Source organism: Syngnathus acus, chromosome 10 (genome assembly GCF_901709675.1).
Source record: "Syngnathus acus chromosome 10, fSynAcu1.2, whole genome shotgun sequence".
Lineage (NCBI taxonomy): Eukaryota > Metazoa > Chordata > Actinopteri > Syngnathiformes > Syngnathidae > Syngnathus > Syngnathus acus.
The window spans coordinates 22,537,086-22,560,772 of NC_051095.1; the positions used below are offsets into that span (position 1 = coordinate 22,537,086).

Here is a 23,687-nt window from a genome sequence, read left to right on the forward strand (position 1 = left end):
TGAGACGCAGGAATAAATACAGCAAAGCAAAATGCCTCCTCCCACCGATGTATCAGCAAACACACGCACACCCGAGCGAGACCCTTATAGCAGGTTTTAAAATGCACAATCGATAGTGGTGAAAGCATTGCAGTAGGAGCCACCAGCACCCTTTACAACAAGTCTCCCTCAAGAAAGCTTGGTTGTCTCCAAGGTCCTTTCCCTTCCCTACTTCATCCTCCCCCTTCCTCGTGATCCCCACACCCCAGCCAAAGTAATTAATCACCTTGTGCTAATGAGCTATTAACTAATAACAGACTGACATGCCTCTGCCTGCACGCGCACGTGTGTGTCTACGCAAGCATGAGCGAGTGTCACCAGGGCCACCCTCAACACACTCGTGTGATTAATAAGGTTAAGCTCTTATTAGGCAGCGAGCACAAGAAGTAAACCCACAAGTCCCTTGTGCATGCATTAAAAATTACAACAAAATCTCACCTTACTTTCATCAGCATAACTGATGTTGGCTTCATATGGGATCTGAATTAAGGAAAACCAAACTAGGGCATGGGAAAAGAAAAGAAAAACTCCATTGTGTCACACATTTCACCATACATTCTCATTACCGCACCAGCAAGCTGACGCTGTATAATAATCACATTTCGGCAACAAGAAAGGAACACTAAATTTATTCAGACTACTTTATCAGCTCAACACAACTGAATTTATACAACTCTACAAGTGCAACAAATTTGCACTCTTAGCACTTTCGTCAACAGTTTTCACTTAAACGTGTACTCTATAATTACACCTGAACCACAATTTTACACGCTTCGATTCCACGCGATTTACTGTCTAACGCGGTTTGATCATGGACCCCATTTTTTTCCCGTCGTAAATACATTTTCAAGTAGTATTTTAAATGGATGATATAAGGACCAAAGGAAGCTAAATGAGTAGTACATAAACCTTAGCGTGAGTTATTCGATGATTTTCTGTGACTAATTTAAAGGCGTTAGATAATAAGAAGTCGGGCTGTTTGATCTTTATTAATGCTTTATTGTTACGGATAGCTAGTATTGTTTTTGATTCGGAAAGGGGGAAGTTTGCGGAAGCACCTCATCCACAGAGTCACTCACAAGTCAAAGAGCGTGGCCGGACACAGTAGTAGAATAAGTGGCTGCTATATTCTCTCTTCCATCCAATTCACATAGCATCAAAATGACTAACTCAGTCTGCCTGATATTGTCATCTGCGTATTCCTTCTCTTTTAATAAAATGTCAACAGACTTCGATGTGTGTGGGTGACGGACGGCAAAATGACCCCTTCTGCTGCTCACCAACATGCATGACGTAAATGAATGAAATTAAAGACCCCTTGGGCTGCCTAGAAACATGCTTTTCCAAAAAAACAACACTTTCTATTCAAAGCGCTTTCGGGGTTAACTCGATTCCCAAATTCTGGACCCCAAAGTCCGTGTAAAATCGAAATTTAGGTGTATTTAGAATGACTCTTACAGTAAAAAAAAAAAAATACTATCATGAGAGCAATCCATTAATTTACAAGGAGGGAGGAAAAATATTTAAACAATGGCCACTACCCTATGATTCATAGTTTGTCCTCCCTGACTTTCACAGTTGACTACAGTACCATGGACAGCAACACAAAATGGGCCTTTTTTTAAAAAAAATTTTTAAGAAGTGTTCCTAGGCCAATGCCCTTGCACACAGACTCAGACACACACACACAACACGCACAAACCCAGGGACACAATTATTTACTTAAGAATTCTAAATAATAGCACTGCAACATTGCCAATGCACCCAAACATTATGTGCAGTCTGTGTGCCATTACAAATATTCACTTCTCCATGTCTCTGACTGTGTCTCTCTGGAGAACTTTTGCACATATCGAGAATCATTTGCATTCTCCCGTATCCCTCATTTTTTGTGTGTGTGTGTGTGCAGCTTCAGAAATGAACAGCTGTTTAATGGTCATAGCTCTTCAGAGACGGGACTTTGGAGACACACTGGGGGCTGGGGGCGAGCTTACTCAGTACACACACATATGCATGCAAACACACAAACACACGCACATGAATACACGGACTGAAGCACACGACAGGTATAGCCTTGATCAGCTCTGTAAGCAAATTGTGACCATTGACCAGATGTTTTCCATCCCAAAAGCGACATTGTAGCATTTTCACACTGCTTAATTATACTACAATGAAAAACCAAGACTGGCACATGCACTTAATAGCAGCCTATAAGAGAAAGAGTGAGGCATTTTAAAATATACGGATAGAATAGGTATCAGCAAAAGAAGCTTGAATACGAATGTAGCTGCCAGTTTCAAGTAGCTGATTGTGGCCTTAATTCTGCGTCAAGCTGGCTGATATCATTGACATCTTTGGGCTTTCTGAGCTAAACGTGAATGGCACAGAAAGAGCAGTGGAGGGTTTGTTTAATACCTAATTTAAAAAGCAAAATGGGGGATTGAAGCTGGATTTTGAGGAGTACGGGGGGTTGAGTGCTTCCTATAATTATAGGTGCTGCTCAAAATGTTATAATTTTGCTTATTTCTATTACACCACAAGTACATGTCAAAAAAGAAAGAAAAGGGATTAGCACTGTTGCAGACATTTGACTGCCTGTCTCAAGCAAACAGCACACACTCATATACACACAGACACACATACAAATGCCCGATGAAAGGATTTGGCAAAGTCACAAAGAGTAAGAGAAGTGTTATAGCCTCGTAGTGTGAAGCATGGAAACCATATGGGCACCAATTTACCCAGCAAGGAAATGAATGATTTGTTATTTACATCATCTATCAAGCAGAACCCTGATGGCTATGGTAAAATTATAATTAGATAACATAATTATTGACAATATAACTATTAAGTAAGTATTATTTTTAAATGAGGAAGAGTGTGCAACATTAGCTTTAGTTTTAGGGCACAGCATTCAACAGTATCTCTGACATGAACTATACTGTAAAGTGACAATTGAGTAACATTCACAAGTAAATGACAAGAATGTATTTTGGAATAAAAATAGGAATAACCCATAATATTTATGATTTATTTATCCATGTAGCTAACGTGAGTATGATTTACACAAACAATTGGATCGAAGACTGCAATTTCTAAATGAAAATTTTCTCTTCAGCCACCGTATTTCGAGCAATAACTGCAGCATTCCTTTATCACAGGAGGCACGCATGAAGACAGACAGACAGACAGACAGACAGACAGACAGACAGGCAGACAGACAGGCAGACAGGCAGACAGACAGGCAGACAGGCAGGCAGGCAGGCAGGCACGCGCACACACACACACACACACACACACACACACACACACACACGAAGGCTGAGTATCTTATTGCAAAAGATTAGATATGTATGTTCCTTGTCAGAACTCTCCAGCGCCCAATTGCCAATCGATCCCTTTTGAACTTTAAAAGATGATGTTCTTGTGCCAAAATATTATATTGACAAAATCAGAATGGAGGCTTTCAAATGTCTTTGACTTTAAGAGTGTTTCTCTGTTGTTCTGTTGAAGCCAGATCCAGGCTGATTGAGACTACTAATGGTCACAACGTGGAAAAAAAGGTGCTGCAATCAAATTTATTATCAGCAAATATCTACTCTCATCTTTTTACAAGCAGCCATCCCTGACCCAGCCAACACAAACAAAAAAGTTGAAGTTAGCCCACACCCTACCGGGTGCCATACCAACAACTAACTATAGGAAGTAACAAATTAACAAATTGTCTTTATTACTATATTTTTCTTGTAATAATCCGCAATGTGTTGAGTCATTAATTTGAATCTATTTTTTGTTTTTTCACCATTTTTAAGCCACTCCTCCCTACTTTATGTTCATATGCTTCATATAACCTCTGGTCAGTGAGACAGAAATACCTCAGATACAATTCAGACAACAGTATGGTGCTGATAATGAGAAGCAGAGTTTGTAGGAATCAATAGGACAAGCAGGGGACATGGGAGCTCTAACATGGAGACAAATGACCTCCCAACATCACAGAATTGGTAAGCTTGTGGATAGACAAGTAAATAAAGGCCTGGATTGTCAGGATAAAGAAGGCCTGAGAAATGATGAGCGAGACCAAACAGAAGAATTGATGGGCTTGTAATTTTGTATTTTCTGCCCTCTAAAGAAGATAAATCTGTCTATAGGGATTTTAATCAGACTCCAACAAAGACTGTACACACACGCATCACTGCAACAACCCTGTCACGGCTAAGTAAACAGCACAGTGCAAACAAATGAAAAGCCTGCGCGGGTTGCTTCTCAACATGAAAGATACACAAATTCAAAGCCCAAGGAAAAGTATTCTTTTGTAGCTAAACATCATTTTCAATAATTTGGAGTGACAAACCCAGAGACACGTGAAAAGTGAATTCTGAGATTAGAATGCTTTTGTTTCACCAACTATGGACAAAGTAGAAGCTTTAAAGACACAAAAAAAACCCCCCACAACCTGTGTGAATACAACTCAGCCGTGGAGAGAAGGGCTGCTCGCACCGAGGGTGCAAATTTGTGAGAGCTCATTGTCTGAATGAATTGTGCATGCTCCAAATAGTCATCTTTAGTCGATAAGTAATTTCAATGTGCAAGCCTTGTAGATCACACAACACTAATTCGTTCCAATTCGAGACGCTTGAATCCTCAATAAAACACAAAATCCACAAAAACACAACACAATAGTGGAATAAACTGGAACAATGGTGTGGGATGTTAAGTGAGAAGGGTGAAAAGGGGGCCACAAATGAGTTTGGAGGGTTCTGTCATTATGATACACGAGGAAAGCGGGGGCTCCCAAAAGGAGATGTGTAAAAATAGGATTGCACCTATCCCCTGACACTTTTCCTGTCTGCCTATTTATCCAATCACAGCTCTCTACTCCAACTCATCTCTCTCCTCCCACTCTCCTTTCACCCATGACTCTCGGGCTGTTCTCTCATAGCTGTTGCCCTCTAATATTTTCTCCTAGTGTCCTTCCTACCACTTCTTACTCAGACTGGCGGGTTTCATTCCTTTTCACTTTTTGATACTGTATACACTGGACTGATGCGATATGAAAATTAATACTATTTCCGGACTATGAACCGCTATTTTTAGCACAAGCTTTGAACCATGCGGCTTTTAGTCCGGTGCCGCTTATCTATGGATTTTTCATGAATTTTAAGATAATGTAAAATGATTTATTCTGGTAATACAGGTAATAGAAATGAGGACAATTCATTAAAAAAAAACTGTGGTTTATAATCTGGTCTAGTTTATATATGGACAAAACCGTCTCATATCTGCACCCTGAGCACCCTGGCCAGTTCCGTTTCCCTGTACACCACCAGTACTCTTCTGTGATGCACATCAGTCACAGCCACGCCCACAGTAATCAGCACTCATTGCCCGCAAATTTACTCAATTACTTAAACCCCACACGCCCATCACTCTTTGTCAGTTCGTCCACATTGTCGTCCTGCTTGTTGAGTGGCTTCCCCGAACTGACTCCCGTTGTCCGACCTGTGTATGATTTCTGTCCGGCTTGACCCATCACCTATTGTTCGACCATGAGTTCCGCCTACGCCCTACCTGCTTCTGTGTTTGCTCTGGTTCATTCTCTGCCCAGGTCCAATCTCCTGCCTGTCCCCGACCCTGCTTCGCCCATGTCAACCTTGCTGACGCAGTGCTGATGCAGCTGCTCTGCTCGAGCTCCCATGATCCACTTCCCCTTCCCCTCATTTCAATAAACAAGAGTGCTGTGATGCATTTGGTTGTTCTGTCTGACCCATTACACAAAACAGGATTCTAATTTTAGCTGTTGCGGTTTATAGTCCGGAAATTACGGTATATGACTTTGCATTTTTTCGTGGGAAAAACACAGATTACACAGCAGCTACATTAGGTACTGTAAAAGCTCTACACATCACAATTAGATATTATATTAACAATATTATTGTAGAAGTTTACAAGGTTTAGAACAATGCTGCATCATATGATGAAAGTGTATGTGATATTTGATTACTTTATTTCCAGATTATGAGATGAATATTATTCAGGAATACAACTATACAGACATGATTGTAAAATTGACAGAGCCACAAAAAACTAGATATTTATGTTTTGTGCTTTGGTTGTTTACATATTGCCGTGGCAAGTGAATATTACCGGGTAAGATTTTTGTGTGGGCTCACAAAATCTTTGCGACAAAATTTATTTAAACAAATATTTAAAGTGAACATATTGTGGAAACTACTTTTTAATGGCTTGTCTCCCCGGAGTGCCTGCCCAGACCATCAAGTGTGAAATTAAACAATCAAGTACATAGTTTGTTATCTGCCTATTTCTGAAAATGTGTCTGTGGGCAAGCACTTCTGTCCCACATTTAAATAACAGTGGTTCTCATTTTCATGATAACTGTAGCCCCTCACCAATTTTCTTAACCTATGATATGATCAGCTAGGTTGGACGTAGATTGCACTGTCAATGTCATGCAAAACAAACAAATCACACACAGTTGTGATGCCGCAGCTATCATGCCAGAAAAATAAAAGGTAAGCAGAGCTGCATTAAGTTTTGTTGGTTGCACAGACTAGCGTCTCACAATTGGCACATATTGTACTTTGGCAAGTAAAATATACAGTAATTGTCTATTTGAGCCAACACCCACACCCACACACACACCACAGGTAGAAACTACTCAAGTAACAACGGTTTGCCTAAGCCCCCAGTTATCATGGTAACGAAAGCAAGTCTCCCATTGACCCAGCAGTCCTATATAGGATGGACTATGTAGTAGGTGACAAAGAGACACAATATGTCTCTTTTAAACAGTGAACTATACTGTACTTACAACTAGAGTGTTTTATGATCAAAAGACCATTCAGTATCTCTCAAGCATTAAATGACCTCCCTCTTTTTGTTTCGAAATAAAGAGTGTTGATGAGTAAAATTTTTCAAAAGAGTCTTCATATGTCTCACTTTTTTCCTGATGCACAAAACCCCTATCTGTCTATTCCTCTGCTGCTCTCTGGAGAGGAAAAACAAACAACCGTCAGGGTCAGGCTTCCAGATGAATTTCAAATGACTTTGAAGGGCAGAAGGGCCAACCAACTTTCTCTAGAGAAAATGCTGTTTCATTACACACACGCACTAACACTACGAGCAGCAAAACTAGCAGCATTACATTAATGTAGTCCACTGGATGACCCACCACACAGAGAGCAGCTACTGTTTGAATCAATACCGAATTTTAAGTCAGGCGTCAATGAAGGTGAAGCAGGTGAATGTGTGCAAAGCATATGTGCACAAAGCAATTTGATGAGTGTGGTGCCACAAATCTCAGCCAACAGATATGCGCAGTGAAAAGAGCGCTGCAGAGAGTTTTCATGAAGTAAAAACATCAATTTATCACTCTATCCACAGCTCAATTTTCACCTAAACATTCAAGATGAGCAGATCAATCATATTTTCATCATATCAATCATTGCCTGCACTATTGTCTGAATCTCACTTAGGATCTGCCTCTTTTCATCCATCACAGGTAAAGGAGAGCTTTACTCAATGCAGTAAGCAAAGGTAAAGATTAAGTTACTCTAGTAATGCCGATGCTGTGTAATATGTACAACAACACTACAGCCTCTACATTCAGACAGCATTGCTGCGGTTGAGCGTCAAAGCTGGCACAACTTGGTTTTCGTGCCAGTATAAGACTTGACTTGAGGGTGTTTGGGAATTTGTCAGACACGCTCCAGGCGCATCTGGCAATTTGGTGAAAGTAGACTCCACTTTACGCTTCTTGGAACCAGGTGTAAGTTGTGAGGCAGGTGGTGTCATGTAATTTTTTTGAGTTTGATTGAGGTACATGCAGACAGCATTTTTTTTAATTTTGAGAAGCAATTTTTTTCCAGTTCATCCCAGGGACTAGAAGCAAGGATTTTTAAACAATTAAAATATCACAATATAACGGGGAGTCAAATGTATGCTTTCAGCTAAAAAAAAAAAAAAAAAAAAAAAAAAAATTGTATTTAACTAATGGAGTTCTATTGAATAATCGGAAATTCTGATTCTTTGTTAAAGAGCTCAGTGGCCTAGTGGTAGAGTGTCCGCCCTGAGACTGGAAGGTTGTAGGTTCAAACCCCGGCCGGGTCATACCAAAGACTATAAAAATGGGACCCATTGCCTCCCTGCTTGGCACTCAGCATTAAGGGCTGCTGCTCACTGCTCCCCTCTCCCCCAGGGGATGGATTAAAATCACACGGGGGTGGGTTAAATGCAGAGGACAAATTTCACCACACCCAGATGTGTGTGTGACGATCATTGGGACTTTAACTTTAACTTTAACTTAACTGTTGTAAGAAATCCACTTGCAGAACACTGTGAACAAGTGGAGAATGACACTTTCTATTGTCAAGATGTGAGTATGAAAGTGGTTCAAAGGGTAAACTATATTAAATACCAATGAATGTTTCAATTCCAGTGTGGATATGTTTCACGTATTAAATCATAATCCACAAGCAGCATTTTATTGACTTCACCTAGCTTGGGAAATAGGAGTTTTTCTTAGAGTCACACTTTTTAAATGATATTAGAAATATTTGGTGGCAAATATTAAACTAACTTAAGCTGTCATACCATTGCAACAGATTTTTTTTTTTTAATGGGGACAAAGTAAGGCTACTCGCCTTTTTGTCAAAACTAAAGTACAGGGGGCCATTGGGGGTCTGGCTATGTTTTGACATCCAAATGACTAGCTATGGCTCTGGACTAAGCCAGCCAAAGTGTGCACCTTCATCCCTCATGCAGTGATGACAAAGGGAGCTCAGAGTTGCCAGAGAATTACACCAGGCAGTGACCATTATACGTCACGGTAATATGCTTCAAGTGTGCAACAACATTCTCACTCATCATTGAGGCATTTTTCCCCAATCAATTTTGAGGGGAATGGCGAGTTGGAGAGTGTAAAGCGTGAACACTGGACAACTGCACGTCTGCAGTTACTGTTCAATCAAACACATTGCAATTCCTGCTTTTGCTAGTTTTCAACCTGTTTGAACAAATGTTTTAAGATTAGAACAACAGCAAACAAATATCATATGTTGTACTTGTGACCATGGTAACAAACAAGCCAGAAAATCAACGGTAGCCATAATTAACACAGACCAAGCCTCCATAATGTTATGTTACTAAGGTGCATTAAAGCATTAAATAAGCCGCTTAAGACCCAAAAAAAGGTCAAATAAACATTAGTCGATATCTTTGCTGGAGAGTATTGTTGATCGCATGAAATGCTTGCTACAGAGATGGCTTTTAGATTTGGATTTCAAATTAATCTCCAGGACTCTCATGACCCACGTGAGGAGAAGCGGTACAGATAATGGATGGATAAGTCGTGGTTTTTGATTAGACATTACATTTGCGACATGGTGACGTTATTCACAGGTTTTTAATTTCATCTATGAAAACGAGTTGCTAAATCGCACACACTGCAAGTTCAGTCGGTTTATGCCGCATCGATCAGTGTTTGGCGTTTAGTCTTTTCCAACTCTTTGATGTTGGCAAATATGTGTGTGTGTGTGTGTGTGTGTGTGTGTGTGTGTGTGTGTGTGTGTGTGTGTGTGTGTGTGTGTGTGTGCATGCTTGTCTGTGTTCAGCCTATGTGCACATGTAGAGAAAAAGAGGACACAAGAGAAGGGCTAGATTCACCTCGAAGACATTTGCCGTGCAGGCGTGCAGGATGAGCCTGTGTGCCTGTGAACTGCCAGCCCTCTATCATCCTCCAAACACATGGGCTCTGTCATGAGTATTTGTGTGTCTTTCAGTTTTTTTTCTATGTGGTTGTGTGTGTGTGTGTGTGTGTGTGTGTGTGTGTGTGTGTGTGTGTGTGTGTGTGTGTGTGTGTGTGTGTGTGTGTCTGTGTCTGTGTCTGTGTGTGTGTGTTCTAAGAGGTAATGACTCGGTTATGAGACACAGCCACAGATCGAGTTCCACTCCAAAGTTGTGGCTCAACGTGTGGGCCTGAGAACCCAAAATGGGATTTTGTTTTTAATCACATGACATAGATGAGGGGAAAGGGTGAACTTGGACACAGGTGTGTGGGTGAACTGGGAACTTTAGAAGAGTGAGTAATTTCTCAATTTTCATACCTCTCTCATCCCACAGAACCAGTTTTTCAAAAGGTCCTTAACACACGGAGTCAAGAACACTCGGGCTAATGGTGAACTGGTGTGCGAATGTGTGTGTGTGTGCGTGCGTGCATGTGTGACAGTATGCCTAGATAGAAGACTGGGGCAAGTATCACATACATGCTGTTGTGATTTACTCCAATCGTTTAATGGATCGTGACACAATTTTTTTTTAAATGTCAACCACACAGCAACAGAAGCTGCTTGTAGATCTTGCCTGTAAATTGTAGATCTGGGATATCAATTTATGCTGAATCTAAATGACAAATGTAAAAAGTTCAACATTGTATTTCACCTTTTGCATGTATAATTGAAATGTAACAGTTTAATTTTCCAAGGGGGGGGAAAGTAACATTTTACATACTTTTTTTATGCTTGATATGATCTATTGCTAAAAATATGAAACCACCTGTATCAGACGATGCTGTTCATGATGTTCATTCAGTTGTTTAATTTTGTAGAAAAAAAGCAGATCACAGAAATGACGCAAAACTAAAATAATTTCTAATGGCAACTTTCCAGGTTTAAGAAATAATCAAGAAAATGTGATAGTGAGTAATCGTTTTGTTTTTAGACCAAGCAGAAGAGAAAAAATATGGAATCAGGCTATAAATTCTAAAATTATCACCTGAACCAGAATAGATTTGCTCAACAGTCTGAAGTTAAACAGGAGTGATCACACGTTGGGGAATTGCTGCACCAAGTGGATTGAATTGAATCAAGGTTCCAAAACAAGAGCTCTCAAATGAAACAAATGACAGTCTTGTTAAATTTCATATGGATGGTAAATTAACACACACTGTTATAAAAGATTTAGTTGTTCACAAGCAGCTGTGTCTTAAATCAGGACCAAGCACAAACAACATGGGAAGGTTGTTAAAGGCAAGCATACTGGAAGACAAAGGATGACACAGAAGCATCAGGACAGAAAATGTAAAGCAATATGTCATGACAATGTAAAACAAATGACGAAGAAATGGGAGGAAACTGATCATGGAGTGGATGAAATTCATATTCTGTGACGGATGGTGAATCTGCATTGGGCAACGTGATGATGCTGGAATTATTGTTCGTTCGTTCGTTCGTTTGTTCATTCATTACTCATGTCCATGCCTGTGAGACAGCAAGCTTTTGTAAAGGTCATGTCAAAGAAAGGACTAGTGATGTGTTGAAGTCTTCTTTTGTTGGTATTTTTTTCTACGATTACAGATTTTTTTCCTGAGAACTGAGTGATTTCATTTTTTTTCCCCCCCTGATTGGTCTTAAGTAACTGTTACTGATTGCCACATTTTGTTTGGAATTTGTTTAGTGTTCCTTAAACCCCAAAAGTTGCCATTTGAAATGACTTCAGTTTTGTGTCATGTCTGGAATTTATATTTTCTTCTGCAAATATTAAACCACTCAATGTGATTCCATAATTTTTGCCAGGAGTTGCGCTATGAGCGGCGATCACAATGCAGTGGAGCTTGGATATGAAAAACCTGGACAAGAAAATCTCTGACTGTTGGTTACTCAATTGTGAAACATTTGTTGCCAGGCAGTGTTTCTAAGGAACCCTACTCTTTGATGCAGTGCCGTTGTACACTGCTGTAAAGCAGCACCCACAATAATGACAAGTTAGATATAAGTATCTCTTTCTCTGTTCAGCTGTTTATACAAATACGTAATTTAATGTTTCAAATTATTTTCAAAATGTTTTAAGGTTTTAATCACGTCACAACAGTATGCCTAATAATGTAGTAAGTGGGTGAATGTCGGGCCATTTTTACTCTGATTGGTCGAGCCATAGCTTGTCTCCTCAGTTGACTATTAACAACACAAAATACAAAGAAATGAAGAGCAAATTGTCACTATGGCAACGGGAATGTTCTGAGGCAGCAGCCTAATAAAAGCTACCCAAGAATAAAATATGAATAAATAAATACTGCAGCTACTGGTGTGATTATCACATAGAAAAATCACAGTTCATCACCGAAAAGCTAACAAGTGGTGTGAAAGGGGAAAAGGTGACACGAGAGAAAAATCATCTGACACTATACATAAGATTTGAAATGAAATAAAACCAAAAAGCAAAACGATGAAATGAAAATTACACTTAGACATGCTGCAAAGATTGTGGGCCGTTTTTTCTATCATCGGCCTGCTTTTGTCTCTCTGTGTCTGATCTCGTGCTATAGTTTTGAACCATTTGCTTTTGATGAGACCAGATAATCAGTGTTGGGGAGTAGCGGGTTTGTTTACATGCTGTGCCTTTACTACTTTAACTACATTTTTCAATAGCCTAGCTGTAATCCCGCCCACAGAAGCTGCCTTTCGGCAGTTCTAAACCTTACATTCATCTCTTTACTTTGATATCTCGTACCTATCAAACACTGACTGTGTATAAGAAGATGCCTAAAAATTCAAAGTGTCGAATAATGCAGCGGAGTGAGATGGACCACATCCAACAGCGGATACTAAGTCAGAGGAGTGGACAGAGATGAATACAACAAATTCATGTTACTAATCATGTCCTTACAAAATAGTTCTACTTTCCGGTGTTAACTGTGCAACATCAAAAGGAAGCTCCTGTCAACATTCATGAAAATAAATCAGAGGATACGTCAGGTATTTAACTGAAGGCAACATGAAAACTATGGTTGTCGATTTAAATAAATTCATATTTGATCACAAAAAATACATTTAATAGCAAAGGATAATCTACAATTCCATGAATTTGTTTAGGACTCACTGCTCAGTTGTGCACACAATTTACAATGGTGTGACTGCTTTGTATTGCAGTAGAATTAAGACATATGAGTATACAAAGACTTTAGAATGTGTGTACATTTATACAATAGTACAATTACAAAATTGTCTTTCATTTACAGAGGCTATGCCCAGCGGAAGTATAGCTTTGACATATGGAAGCTTTTTCTGTTATTTTAATGTCGTTCAACTTTAATACATTTCTCTTTTAGGTATTCTCAGTGTTGTTTATTTAATGCAAAAATAACTAGGATCTTAGAAAATATCACTACATTTGTCAAGTAGCTTGCATGACTGCAACTGCTGCGGTCAGGCAAAAAAAAAACCCATAGCTTGGAAGATGCATGAGAATGCAAAGAAGTATTGTAGCATAAAACATACAAATCCATTCCTTCAATTTCGACTGCTAAGCCTGCTGCGGGGTCGCAGGTGAGCTGGAGCCTATTCGTCAGGATCATCAGTTAGTGGTGGAAAAACCAATCAGCCATCCTCTTCTGCTTATAATAACTGACTTTGACTTTGATACTATCTGTGGCAATCTCAGTGTCAACAGAATTAATTTCAGTGCTAAACAGTGAAACAATTTATCCTATTGACCAGCAATCTGACTCATACTCAAATGCTGTGGTGTTTATTGTTCTTTTGCACTGCGAATGTAATTTCCCCCCTCCTAAAATCAAGTTTAATGCCAATCAGTTGTTTTTTGGATTATTCATTACCAGCAAATTAAGTATTGATTTTTCTGTTTGTTTTTGCGTTTGTTTGTAAAAACGGGTTCTGTTAAAATCTCAATTGTTAGTGAATTTCATCTGATAAAAGATGTGTTTTATGCATGGTTTTCAGGAAGGGTAGAAGAGACTTCTTGTTGCTGATACCCATTAAGACGCCCTTGATTGGCTTATTGTAAAGATCAACTTTTAACCACATGCATTGTTATTGATTATGGCAACTTATTCTAGTCTGCCCTGAAATAGATAGCTTTGCAAAGGATCACTGAAAAACAGGCTTGGGGGGACATGGACTGATTGAATTGCTTCAATTGAAAGGTGATGATTGGGTTGAGCTATTGATTGCAATGATCTGGTACAGGTATGCTACTGGACAGTGGACAAAACATTTAGTGGCGCAAGAGGGAGTAATAAGCACCAAATGGGCCTCAACAGCCTAGTTGTAAAGTTGACTTGACTAGCAAACGGCAATAAATCTCAGCCTTTTATTTCAGATACTTATGATTAGTTAGCTCTGAGCATTAAACGTGTAATGTGACAGTTTTCAAAATCAGGGGTTAAAGACTGCAATTTGGATGTACTCATATATTCTCTTCCCTCATATTTGACTGCCTGCAAAACAAAGTCAAGCTATTAAAGCGAGTATTGAGTGGAGACAAAATGGTTTGAAGAAAAATATTGACATGAGTGCAGCCATTTTACATTGCTTTTTTTTCCCTGCTGTTTTTAAATTCGAATCCATTTCTTTGTTTGGCATCCACGCTGTGACTGAACAGCAAGGATGACTTCATGGATTTATGAGTGAAATGCCAACGGTCACCCAAGGTCTGTTTGGTGGGACTATATTCTGCACTGTGGAATGGAAATCTAATACGCAAGGGTGACACACAAGAGGGATACTGTACTGATAGTGTTCCAGTCAAGAAAGTGACCGGGAGGGTATTGCATGAGGGGCGGAATGTGGATGCTGCTTCCATAAAATTTGTGCATCCCTCACATAACACAGATACGTATATAGTGGAGATGACACCACAGACACTGTTTGTAACTTTTAAATTAGCATGTAGCACAACAAGAATAAAAAATATTGCAACATCTTTTAAGGGAAATCTTGAAAAAGAGCTAACATTAACACTTGGAGTTACTGAGTCCAGTGTGGTGGCGCAAATAAGTCACAGAAGTGTAGCATTTGAAGAAAAGACCAACAGCAATAGCTGTACAGCATGAAACTGAGTAACCATCATTGCGTAGGCAAAAATATGAGAGCGCTAGCGGACGTAGACTTCAGAATTGTAAGGCAAAGAACCAATTTTCAACTTCAAATAGAACTATTGTGTATGTTTAAAAAAGGTTTTGAAGCACCTACTCAAGTGTTAGTTCTCATGGGTAGAAATGGTCGAATTTCGCTAATTTTGTCCATTCATCAAGAATTTCAATCTGTAAGGTTGGAGACTATACAAGACAGCCTTCCTCAGAATGGTTTGATGTTTTTTTTGTTTTGTTTTGGGATGGATTAAGGCTTCAAGCCATGCTTTGCAAAAATGAAATACCCAAAATGTGTTGATGGGGACACCTGCTAGACTGGAGAATTAAGATTGAATGAGATCTCGGGTAACAGCCAAACCCTAATTGATTAATGCTTTAAGGGTTTGCTGCAGACCTTTGTCCAGATCGTAATATTATGTACGTATCAAGCAATGTCTCACGTCCTGCCTATCGCAAATAAAGAGGGGACAGCACAGTAGAAACCATGAGAAGATGCCAAGCCTCACGTCACCACACTGTATGGTGCCCAACAGCACTGGGCTCCATTCGAAGAGACAGCATGGGGCACAAATCGATATGGATTAAAACTCCGTGTGGAGCTACTTATTGACTCCTCTCTTATGCTGTCTGAAGTCAAATGTGTTCAACTATTATCATTGATTCGAAAATTTTAACCTTTTACAACACAGAGGGAAAGTGGAGTCCAGGAGGTAAACCAGTGTGAATTGAGGGCCATTACGGATTAAAAAAAGAAAAAAAAAACATTCCCATCAGACCCACTTTGTGCCACCTGTGGGGCATATATATCAAGCTACTTAGAATGCTGCTCTGCGGGGAAGCTAGAATCTGAGTCGCATTCCACCTGCCACACCTCAACCGAGAGGCACACGTTCAGCGAGAGGCCTGGCGGTATAGGTCTCAATCCCCCTGGCAGCGCTAGACTCCCCAGAGCGCTCGGCAGGATTTCAGAGATAATCTAGGCGCTCGCACACAGTCACTGAATGTTAATCCGCAGCCATCGCTTTAACTGTACTGTTAAATCTCAATCGCACTCTCAATCATCCCTCCTCCTTATAACCGCCCACCCCCACCTCTTTAGCCATTACTCTCCTTCCGCTGGCTGAGTCTATTAAACTCTTGCTCACACTGCTTGATCCTCTGTCTATCATCTTATTTTAACTCTATCCTTTCTCTTCATCCTTGATTTTCTTGGAAGTTACAAGACCTCAACCTTACTCTCTACTCCAGGGGTGTCAAACTCATTTTTGTCGCGGGCCGCATTGTAGTCATAGTTTCCCGCGGAGGGCCATTATGACTGTCAACACCTTATATTATTTACAGTATAGGCTACACGGCAAACTGATGAATAACTAGTTTTTAAATCGGAGACTAGTCAAAACTGTTCATATGTTTTAAAAATATGAATTGTAATAAAAATTGCTATCAATATTTCTGTTTTGAAAAAGTGAAGACAATTTATAATTTTAGTAATGACACAAAGTTGATGCAAAATTTGTCTTCGCGGGCCACATCATATGATGTGACTGGCCGCATCTGGCCCCCGGGCCTTGAGTTTGACACCTATGCTCTACTCTGTTGGCCCACTATCCTCTAATTTGCAAGAAAAAACACAAATCTGTCTGTCATTATTACTCTGCACAAGGAGAAACTGAAAAACAGCCCAGCTGCCTTTTTTAAAGAAAAAACCCACATTTAATTATCTTTTATTAATGATGACAGATTCTCATTTCTTTTTAGTTGTATTTTAGTGCAGCGCTAGAACCGTTCCTTCTGAAAATTACAATTATATATATATATATATCTATATATATTTATATAGATATATATAGATAGAGAGAGAGAGAGATAGGTAGATAGGTAGATAGCTAGACAGACAGACAGACAGACAGACAGATAGACAGATAGACAGATAGATAGATAGATAGATAGATAGATAGATAGATAGATAGATAGATAGATAGATAGATAGATAGATAGATAGATAGATAGATAGATAGATAGATAGATAGTGCAGAACTAGTCAGTTGACCAAGAAGAGATCATATGAAATCCAAATTTTTATGAATGAAGTGTGCTTCATAAATGAAATTCCAAAGAAAAAAGGTCAAACTTATCAGCAAACCAATTAGGCCAGATGCATTATTCAAAAATGCAATACAAAAACATTCATCCATCATACGAACTGCTTATGCTCTCGAGGGTCGTGGGCGTGCTGGAGCCTATCACGGCTGTCTTTATGCAGTAGTTAAATAACACATAAAGCTGACTCAATACGGCAATTCAAAATTCAGGAATCTCTTGCATTAGTTGCACGTCTGCCTCACTCGACCTGGTGGTACTTTGGAAAGCTTGAATGAAGTGTGCTGCTACTCAAAATGTTTCATTGGATTTATGAGTTTTTTTTAAGATCCAGTAGAAAACCCTTCGTCGACTAAGGAGTGAACAGCCAACCTTAATACTATATGATAGTTCCACCTTGGAAATGTGAATGTCTCTGTTTCTGTAGATATCAAACAACAAAAAAACAAATTAGTCTACCCAAGAGGACATCCCACAATCACTGTTTAAGAATAAATATTTTCCCTTTATTTCATGTTCCAAATGAGTTGTTAGTTGTCTGAATGTATATTACTTTTTTGTTTGTTAAAAACAAATCATTTTGTTAAATTTTCACCACAGCTGAAATAGGTGTGTTGATTAATCACTTTGCTTCGATTTGCACTTTGCACACTGCTCCACCCTGATAGATGATGCCTGATATTATCTATCATGTTTAAGAATATTCTGCAAATAACGTTATAATTTGTGTGTTTGAGGAAGAAAATTAACCTACAAGAACAGGATATTCGTTGATGGTGAATTAAAGTCAAGGTGTGAGATTTGGGGAGATGAAATGTTAGCATTTGTCTCGTGGCGCAGGAAAGAAGTGATGTGCCGCTTCAGCCTACGGGTCACTCACAGGGCCAAATTTAAAATGCTTGTCCAATGACTTGTTGAACTGGCAGCCTTGGTATACATTTATATTTATAAATAATGGTAGGATGAAGTAAAAATAAAATGAAGAAAAAGAGGAGAATCAAGAAGAGAGAATGCAACTGAGACAAGCGAATGACTGAGAAGTCAGATGCATATAAATGTGCAATGGAAATTTTCTCTGAAAAAGGAGCAAAGAGCTTAATTGACACTTGTGCGGCTATGTGTGTGCAGCACTTAAATCATACGAAAAATAGTTCATAGTGAGATGAAGCATGAAAACCATGCTACTACTTCTACTTACTCTTTAACACCAACTTAAATAACTATTTTGATGTGTTGTAGTGTATTTGTCAGAGTAGTTTTAATGCAACATCCTTTTACTTAAATTTAATAGAAAAGTCACTGCAAGAGTAACAATGCCAATCATGTCCACCACTGCTAGTGAAATGAAATCTGAATGATCCACTTCTGTTTGCTAACAAATATTTACTGCTGCCACACAGAGCAACCTTGTCCCACCCACCATCCCCCTGTTGACCCAAAAATAAACATGTGGTATCCGAAGGGTATTTGCCCCGGGAATCGACTGTGCTTCGTACGCCCATGAAGCCAGGTTTTCAAAGTGAGTTATTGTAAGGAAATATGTTAGAAACTAGAGTCAGAAGAAACAGAACCCCATTGGCCTGACATTCGCTTTATGATAACCTTATACCCTACAAAACAAACCAGCGGACTCGTATGCTGTGCTGCTCCTGTTCTTCTCTCTCTCCACCTGGTGAGCCTATTGTGCCGTTTCATGAGTATGAACAAAGAAAGTTAATTTAAAACCATGTCTTGTGTCTGAATTTGCTTTAATACAATGTGTTATGTGATATATATTGTCAAGCTTTACTTAATTATTGTTTTAATTAGAGTGATATTGTCACAAAATGGCGCAGCTTTTTTCATTGAAGTAATTACTTGGAGGGCTGCTATTTACTTTTACTTGAGTCATATTATTTTAAAGTAAGAGTACGCTTGAATACAGTATTTGGCTAATCTAGCCGCCTCTAATCAGCCAACTGTAAAACAAACAGTCATTTTACCATACATTCTGATATGCACAAAACCTCCCTCAGTGAGGCATCAGAACAAAATGAAATGGCATAATGTTGCGTGTGCTGTCGCGATGTGAATTTTATGACAATTATAATATGAGCAATTATCATTTCCAACAAGGCTTTTCAATAGACTGGAGGATAATGTTGTATTCACATTTGGAGCCCAGATAAAAGCTATTACACACTGTGCAACAAGCTCTATTATCCAGGTATCAACTATATAAACAGACAAAAGAGTCAATTACAGAGGCACAACATCACAGGAGAGACAACCACATCATAAACAGATAAACCTGGTCTTGGCTGGCTATTTTAAGAGAGGCTATAAGCAGTCATGACTTACTGATCACATAGTCTCCAAATGGATCCTCATTCTCCCCATCATCTAGATATGCTGGAGGTGAAGAAATTGAGGTGGGGCAAAAAAGAAAAAGAAACAAAAACATTAAGACGAATAAAGACAAAGGATGAAATGGCATAATTTACAATAATTACAACAAAATTGCAAATGAAGAAAACAAAGAATGCTCAACTAAAACACAAATGTCTCTTTCATAAACTGTCCTACAAAGGGGACAAAGCTGTGACCATTAAACTTCAGTATCTTTCTTAAGCACCATGCAAAGGTAAATATAATCATTCATAATTGACTGGAAAATTCTCCTTTTGCTTCTCTCGCTCTGTCACCTTCTCCGATATATCTGATGATGACACGAGAAGCCATTAAAGCCCACTAAATTTTCCATTACAGCTGCGGTGTAGTAGTCAGCCAGTTAAAAGTCCGGCGACAATGATATATCACTAGACCGGGGACTGCATTTACCTGGTGATTATCACAACTTCATGCTACCAATAAGACACAATAAAGTACTGAAATGTTTGACATTGACTACACGTTCAAACTGCCTCTCGTCTGACGGTGCTTTTACCATTGAATGTTTATGTACCCCTTTCCTTTTTTAATCTCAATTTAATTATCCATCACTAATATATTATAAACATTCACCCTCCTTTGTCTAAGTCAGAATTTCTAGCTGTGTTAGATGTCCCATGGTCAGCTATCAATAGTATTTTTGCAAGGTGTTTAGAAAGCACATAAACTCAGAGTGAGATCAGTGAGCACTGAGGGACATACAGTAGAGCGTAAAAGTCACCATCATTCTGCTGACTCAATAAATTAGGAGCTCCCAACTTCCTCTAGCATTAACTTCTGGGGGAAAAGTGCAGCAAGAGTTTCGTGGGAAGGCTTTCTAAAGGCTCCTTGGTGATAGCCGTATATGACCAAACTTAATGTCGAAGTTTGATGGAGTGGTGTAAAGTGTATTGCCACTGGACTGTGTGGCAGTCTGAACACGTTGTGGGCAATTACTAGTGCTTGTGTGACTTTGTTGGATACCAGGAGAATATAACTTTGCTAACTCAAATTCCAACTGTAAGGATTTGTGAAAGAAGGCTGTGGTGTTGTTTTTTTCTGATGTTGACCACAAAAATCATCATGCTTCAGCTTAGACATTTGCAACATTCCTGTTCTTTTGTGCATTGACCTTCATTATATTGAAAGGATAAATAAGTTTGGTCTGAAGAATAAACTGTTGGTATAAACTGCAATCGAGAATCTGTATGTGGCCTCACAAATTCTCTCGCGAATGAATTGACAAAAAAAATAAAATAAAATCTCCCTTTGTAACAGTACATAAAATATCAGAGGGCTGTTATGTTCCCATTGTGCAAATAGAATGTAAATATTTCCACAGATTTTGAAAGCAAGGATGCAGATGCATTTTGGGACCAGCTTTCGTGATTAGTGTATACATAGGGCACATATGTACGAATACAACAACATTGGGGATTTACAAAAGGCTAATTGCAGTGTCCCTGTCAGTCACATAGAAGCAGATTCCGTCTAGTTTAGATTTTATCAGTATACAGGAAGTTAAGACTCAATGGCGTGGCTAAGATCCCAAATATCATGTGAGAAATTCTGTGTTCACTTAACAAAAAAAGTTTTAAATCTCAATGAATTTGGTTAAAAAAAAGATCACTGCATATGCTGTTGATTTTCTAGCATCTCAAAAAAAAGGTGCTAAATTGCATGTAATTGCTCGCTCTGACAGATGATACGTGTTACTAGCAATGTGTAAAAGTGGTGATGACAATCGTATTGGTTGTGCAGTAAATGACGCCTTATTGAGAATGTCTTCCAATTGCATTAGTGAATAGATGACATGTTGCAATATTTTTTGATTGTAGGATTTTAAAGCAAAAATTTGATCTACCTGTCACCTCTCATTTTGCTTGCGCCTCCCCATTGCAGTTATGCACAGCTGTTCCATTGGCTCCTATCCTAAGAGCTACGATCAGCCATCGCAATTTATCTCAGGTTTGATCAATCATTATTTTTATTTTTTTTCTAATTTACTGTACTCCTTCCAGAATGTGCAAAATGAGGTGTGCTGCAATTTCAAGTGTTTGGCAGACAAAATCCTGGGCCCACTCGATTTCTAAATCAGCTTCCACATCAGGTTTGCACCTGTTTTTGTATGAACAATAATTTTGTAAATCAGGCGCAAACCAGATAGGCTAGGATTTCTAGTTGTAAAAAAAAATATTTTTCTAAACAAATAGTTACTTTCCTCACCCAAAATTTTAAACAGCTATACTCACCAGAAATTATTTGCAACAAAAACCTTGCCCGGGGCTTTATGAATAAATCATTCAAAGCAGCACTATTAAACTTGTCGGTTCACGGTGAAGCTTGGTCATTTACAGCACCTACCGGGAAAAAAATATATAAATATTTGTGCACAGCCAAACAGGAGCATGGCTAAGCACACAAGCCCCTTATGATGGATACCATTTTCCCTCGCCCGGACGCGGGTCACCGGGGCCCCCCTCTGGAGCCAAGCCTGGAGGCGGGGCTTGAAGGCGAGCGTCTGGTGGCCGGGCCTTCGCCCATGGGGCCCGGCCGGGCACAGCCCGAAAAGGAAACGTGGGTCCCCCTTCCCATGGGCTCACCACCTGTGGGAGGGGCCAAAGGGGTCGGGTGCAGTGTAAGCTGGGCGGCAGCTAAAGGCAGGGACCTTGGCGGTCTGATCCCCGGCTGCAGAGGCTGGCTCTTGGGACATGGAATATCCCCTCTCTGGCTGGAAAGGAGCCCGAGCTGGTGTGCGAGGCAGAAAAGTTCCGACTAGACATAGTCGGACTTGCCTCCACGCACAGTTTGGGTTCCGGTACAAGCCCTCTCGAGAGGGGCTGGACTCTCTTCCACTCTGGAGTTGCCCACGGTGAGAGGCGTCGAGCAGGTGTGGGTATACTTATTGCCCCCCGGCTGGGCGCCTGCACATCGGGGTTCACCCCGGTGAACGAGAGGGTAGCCTCCCTCCGCCTTCGGGTGGGGGGACGGGTCCTGACTGTTGTTTGTGTTTATGCACCAAAACGGCAGCTCAGAGTACCCACCCTTCTTGGAGTCCCTGGAGGAAGTGCTGGAGAGCGCTCCTTCTGGGGACTCCATCGTTCTACTGGGTGACTTCAATGCTCACGTGGGCAATGACAGTGAGACCTGGAAGGGCGTGATTGGGAGGAACGGCCCCCCCGATCTGAAACCGAGCGGTGTTCTATTATTGGACTTCTGTGCTCGACACGGATTTTCTACAATGAACACCATGTTCAAACATAAGGGTGTCCATGTGTGCACTTGGCACCAGGACACCCTAGGCCGCAGTTCGATGATCGACCTTGTAGTCGTGTCATCGGATTTGCGGCCGCATGTTTTGGACACTCGGGCGAAGAGAGGGGCGGAGCTGTCAACTGATCACCACCTGGTGGTGGGTTGGCTCCGATGGTGGGGGAAGATGCCGGTCCGACCTGGCAGACCCAAACGCTCTGTGAGGGTCTGCTGGGAACGTCTGGCGGAATCCCCTGTCAGGAAGAGCTTCAACTCCCACCTCCGGCAGAGCTTTTCCCATGTCCCGGGGGAGGCAGGGGACATTGAGTCCGAGTGGACCATGTTCCGCGCCTCCATTGTTGAGGCGGCCCACCGGAGCTGTGGCCGTAAGGTCGTTGGTGCCTGTCGTGGCGGCAATCCCCGAACCCGCTGGTGGACAAGCTGAAGAAGGAGTCCTATCGGGCCGTTTTGGCCTGCGGGACTCCGGAGGCAGCTGACAGGTACCGGATGGCCAAGCGGAACGCGGCTTTGGCGATTGCTGAGGGAAAAACCCGGGCGAGGGAGGAGTTTGGCGAGGCCAGGGAGAATGACTTCCGGGCGGCTTCGAGGAAATTCTGGTCCACCATCCAGCGTCTCAGGAGCGGGAAGCAGTGCAATGTCAACACTGTTTACAGTGGGGATGGCGTGCTGCTGACCTCGACTCGGGACGTCGTGAGTCGGTGGGGAGAATACTTCGAAGACCTCCTCAATTCCACCTACATGCCTTCCATTGTGGAAGCAGGGCCTGGGGACTCTGAGGCGGACTCTCCAATCTCTGGGGTCGAAGTCACTGTGGTAGTTAAAAAACTCCTCGTTGGCAGGGCCCCGGGGGTGGATGAGATCCGCCCGGAGTTCTTAAGGGCTCTGGATGTTGTGGGGCTGTCATGGCTGACACGCCTCTCCAACATTGCGTGGACATCGGGGACAGTGCCACTGGATTGGC

General features: G+C 40.7%; 1 protein-coding gene across 7 annotated transcripts in view; it reads right to left on the reverse strand.

Moving 5' to 3' along the window:
- The window catches only part of tenm2 (teneurin transmembrane protein 2), a 216,853-nt gene that overhangs the window by 114,739 nt on the left and 78,427 nt on the right, over positions 1-23,687 (reverse strand). For 4 of the 7 annotated variants that reach the window (XM_037262350.1, XM_037262354.1, XM_037262349.1 and 1 more), the window contains one exon: positions 19,385-19,435. The exons of the other annotated variants lie outside the window; for them this stretch is intronic. In XM_037262350.1, the coding sequence (XP_037118245.1) occupies positions 19,385-19,435 (51 nt within the window). The remainder of the gene's footprint in view (positions 1-19,384; positions 19,436-23,687) is intronic. 7 annotated transcript variants of the gene reach the window in all.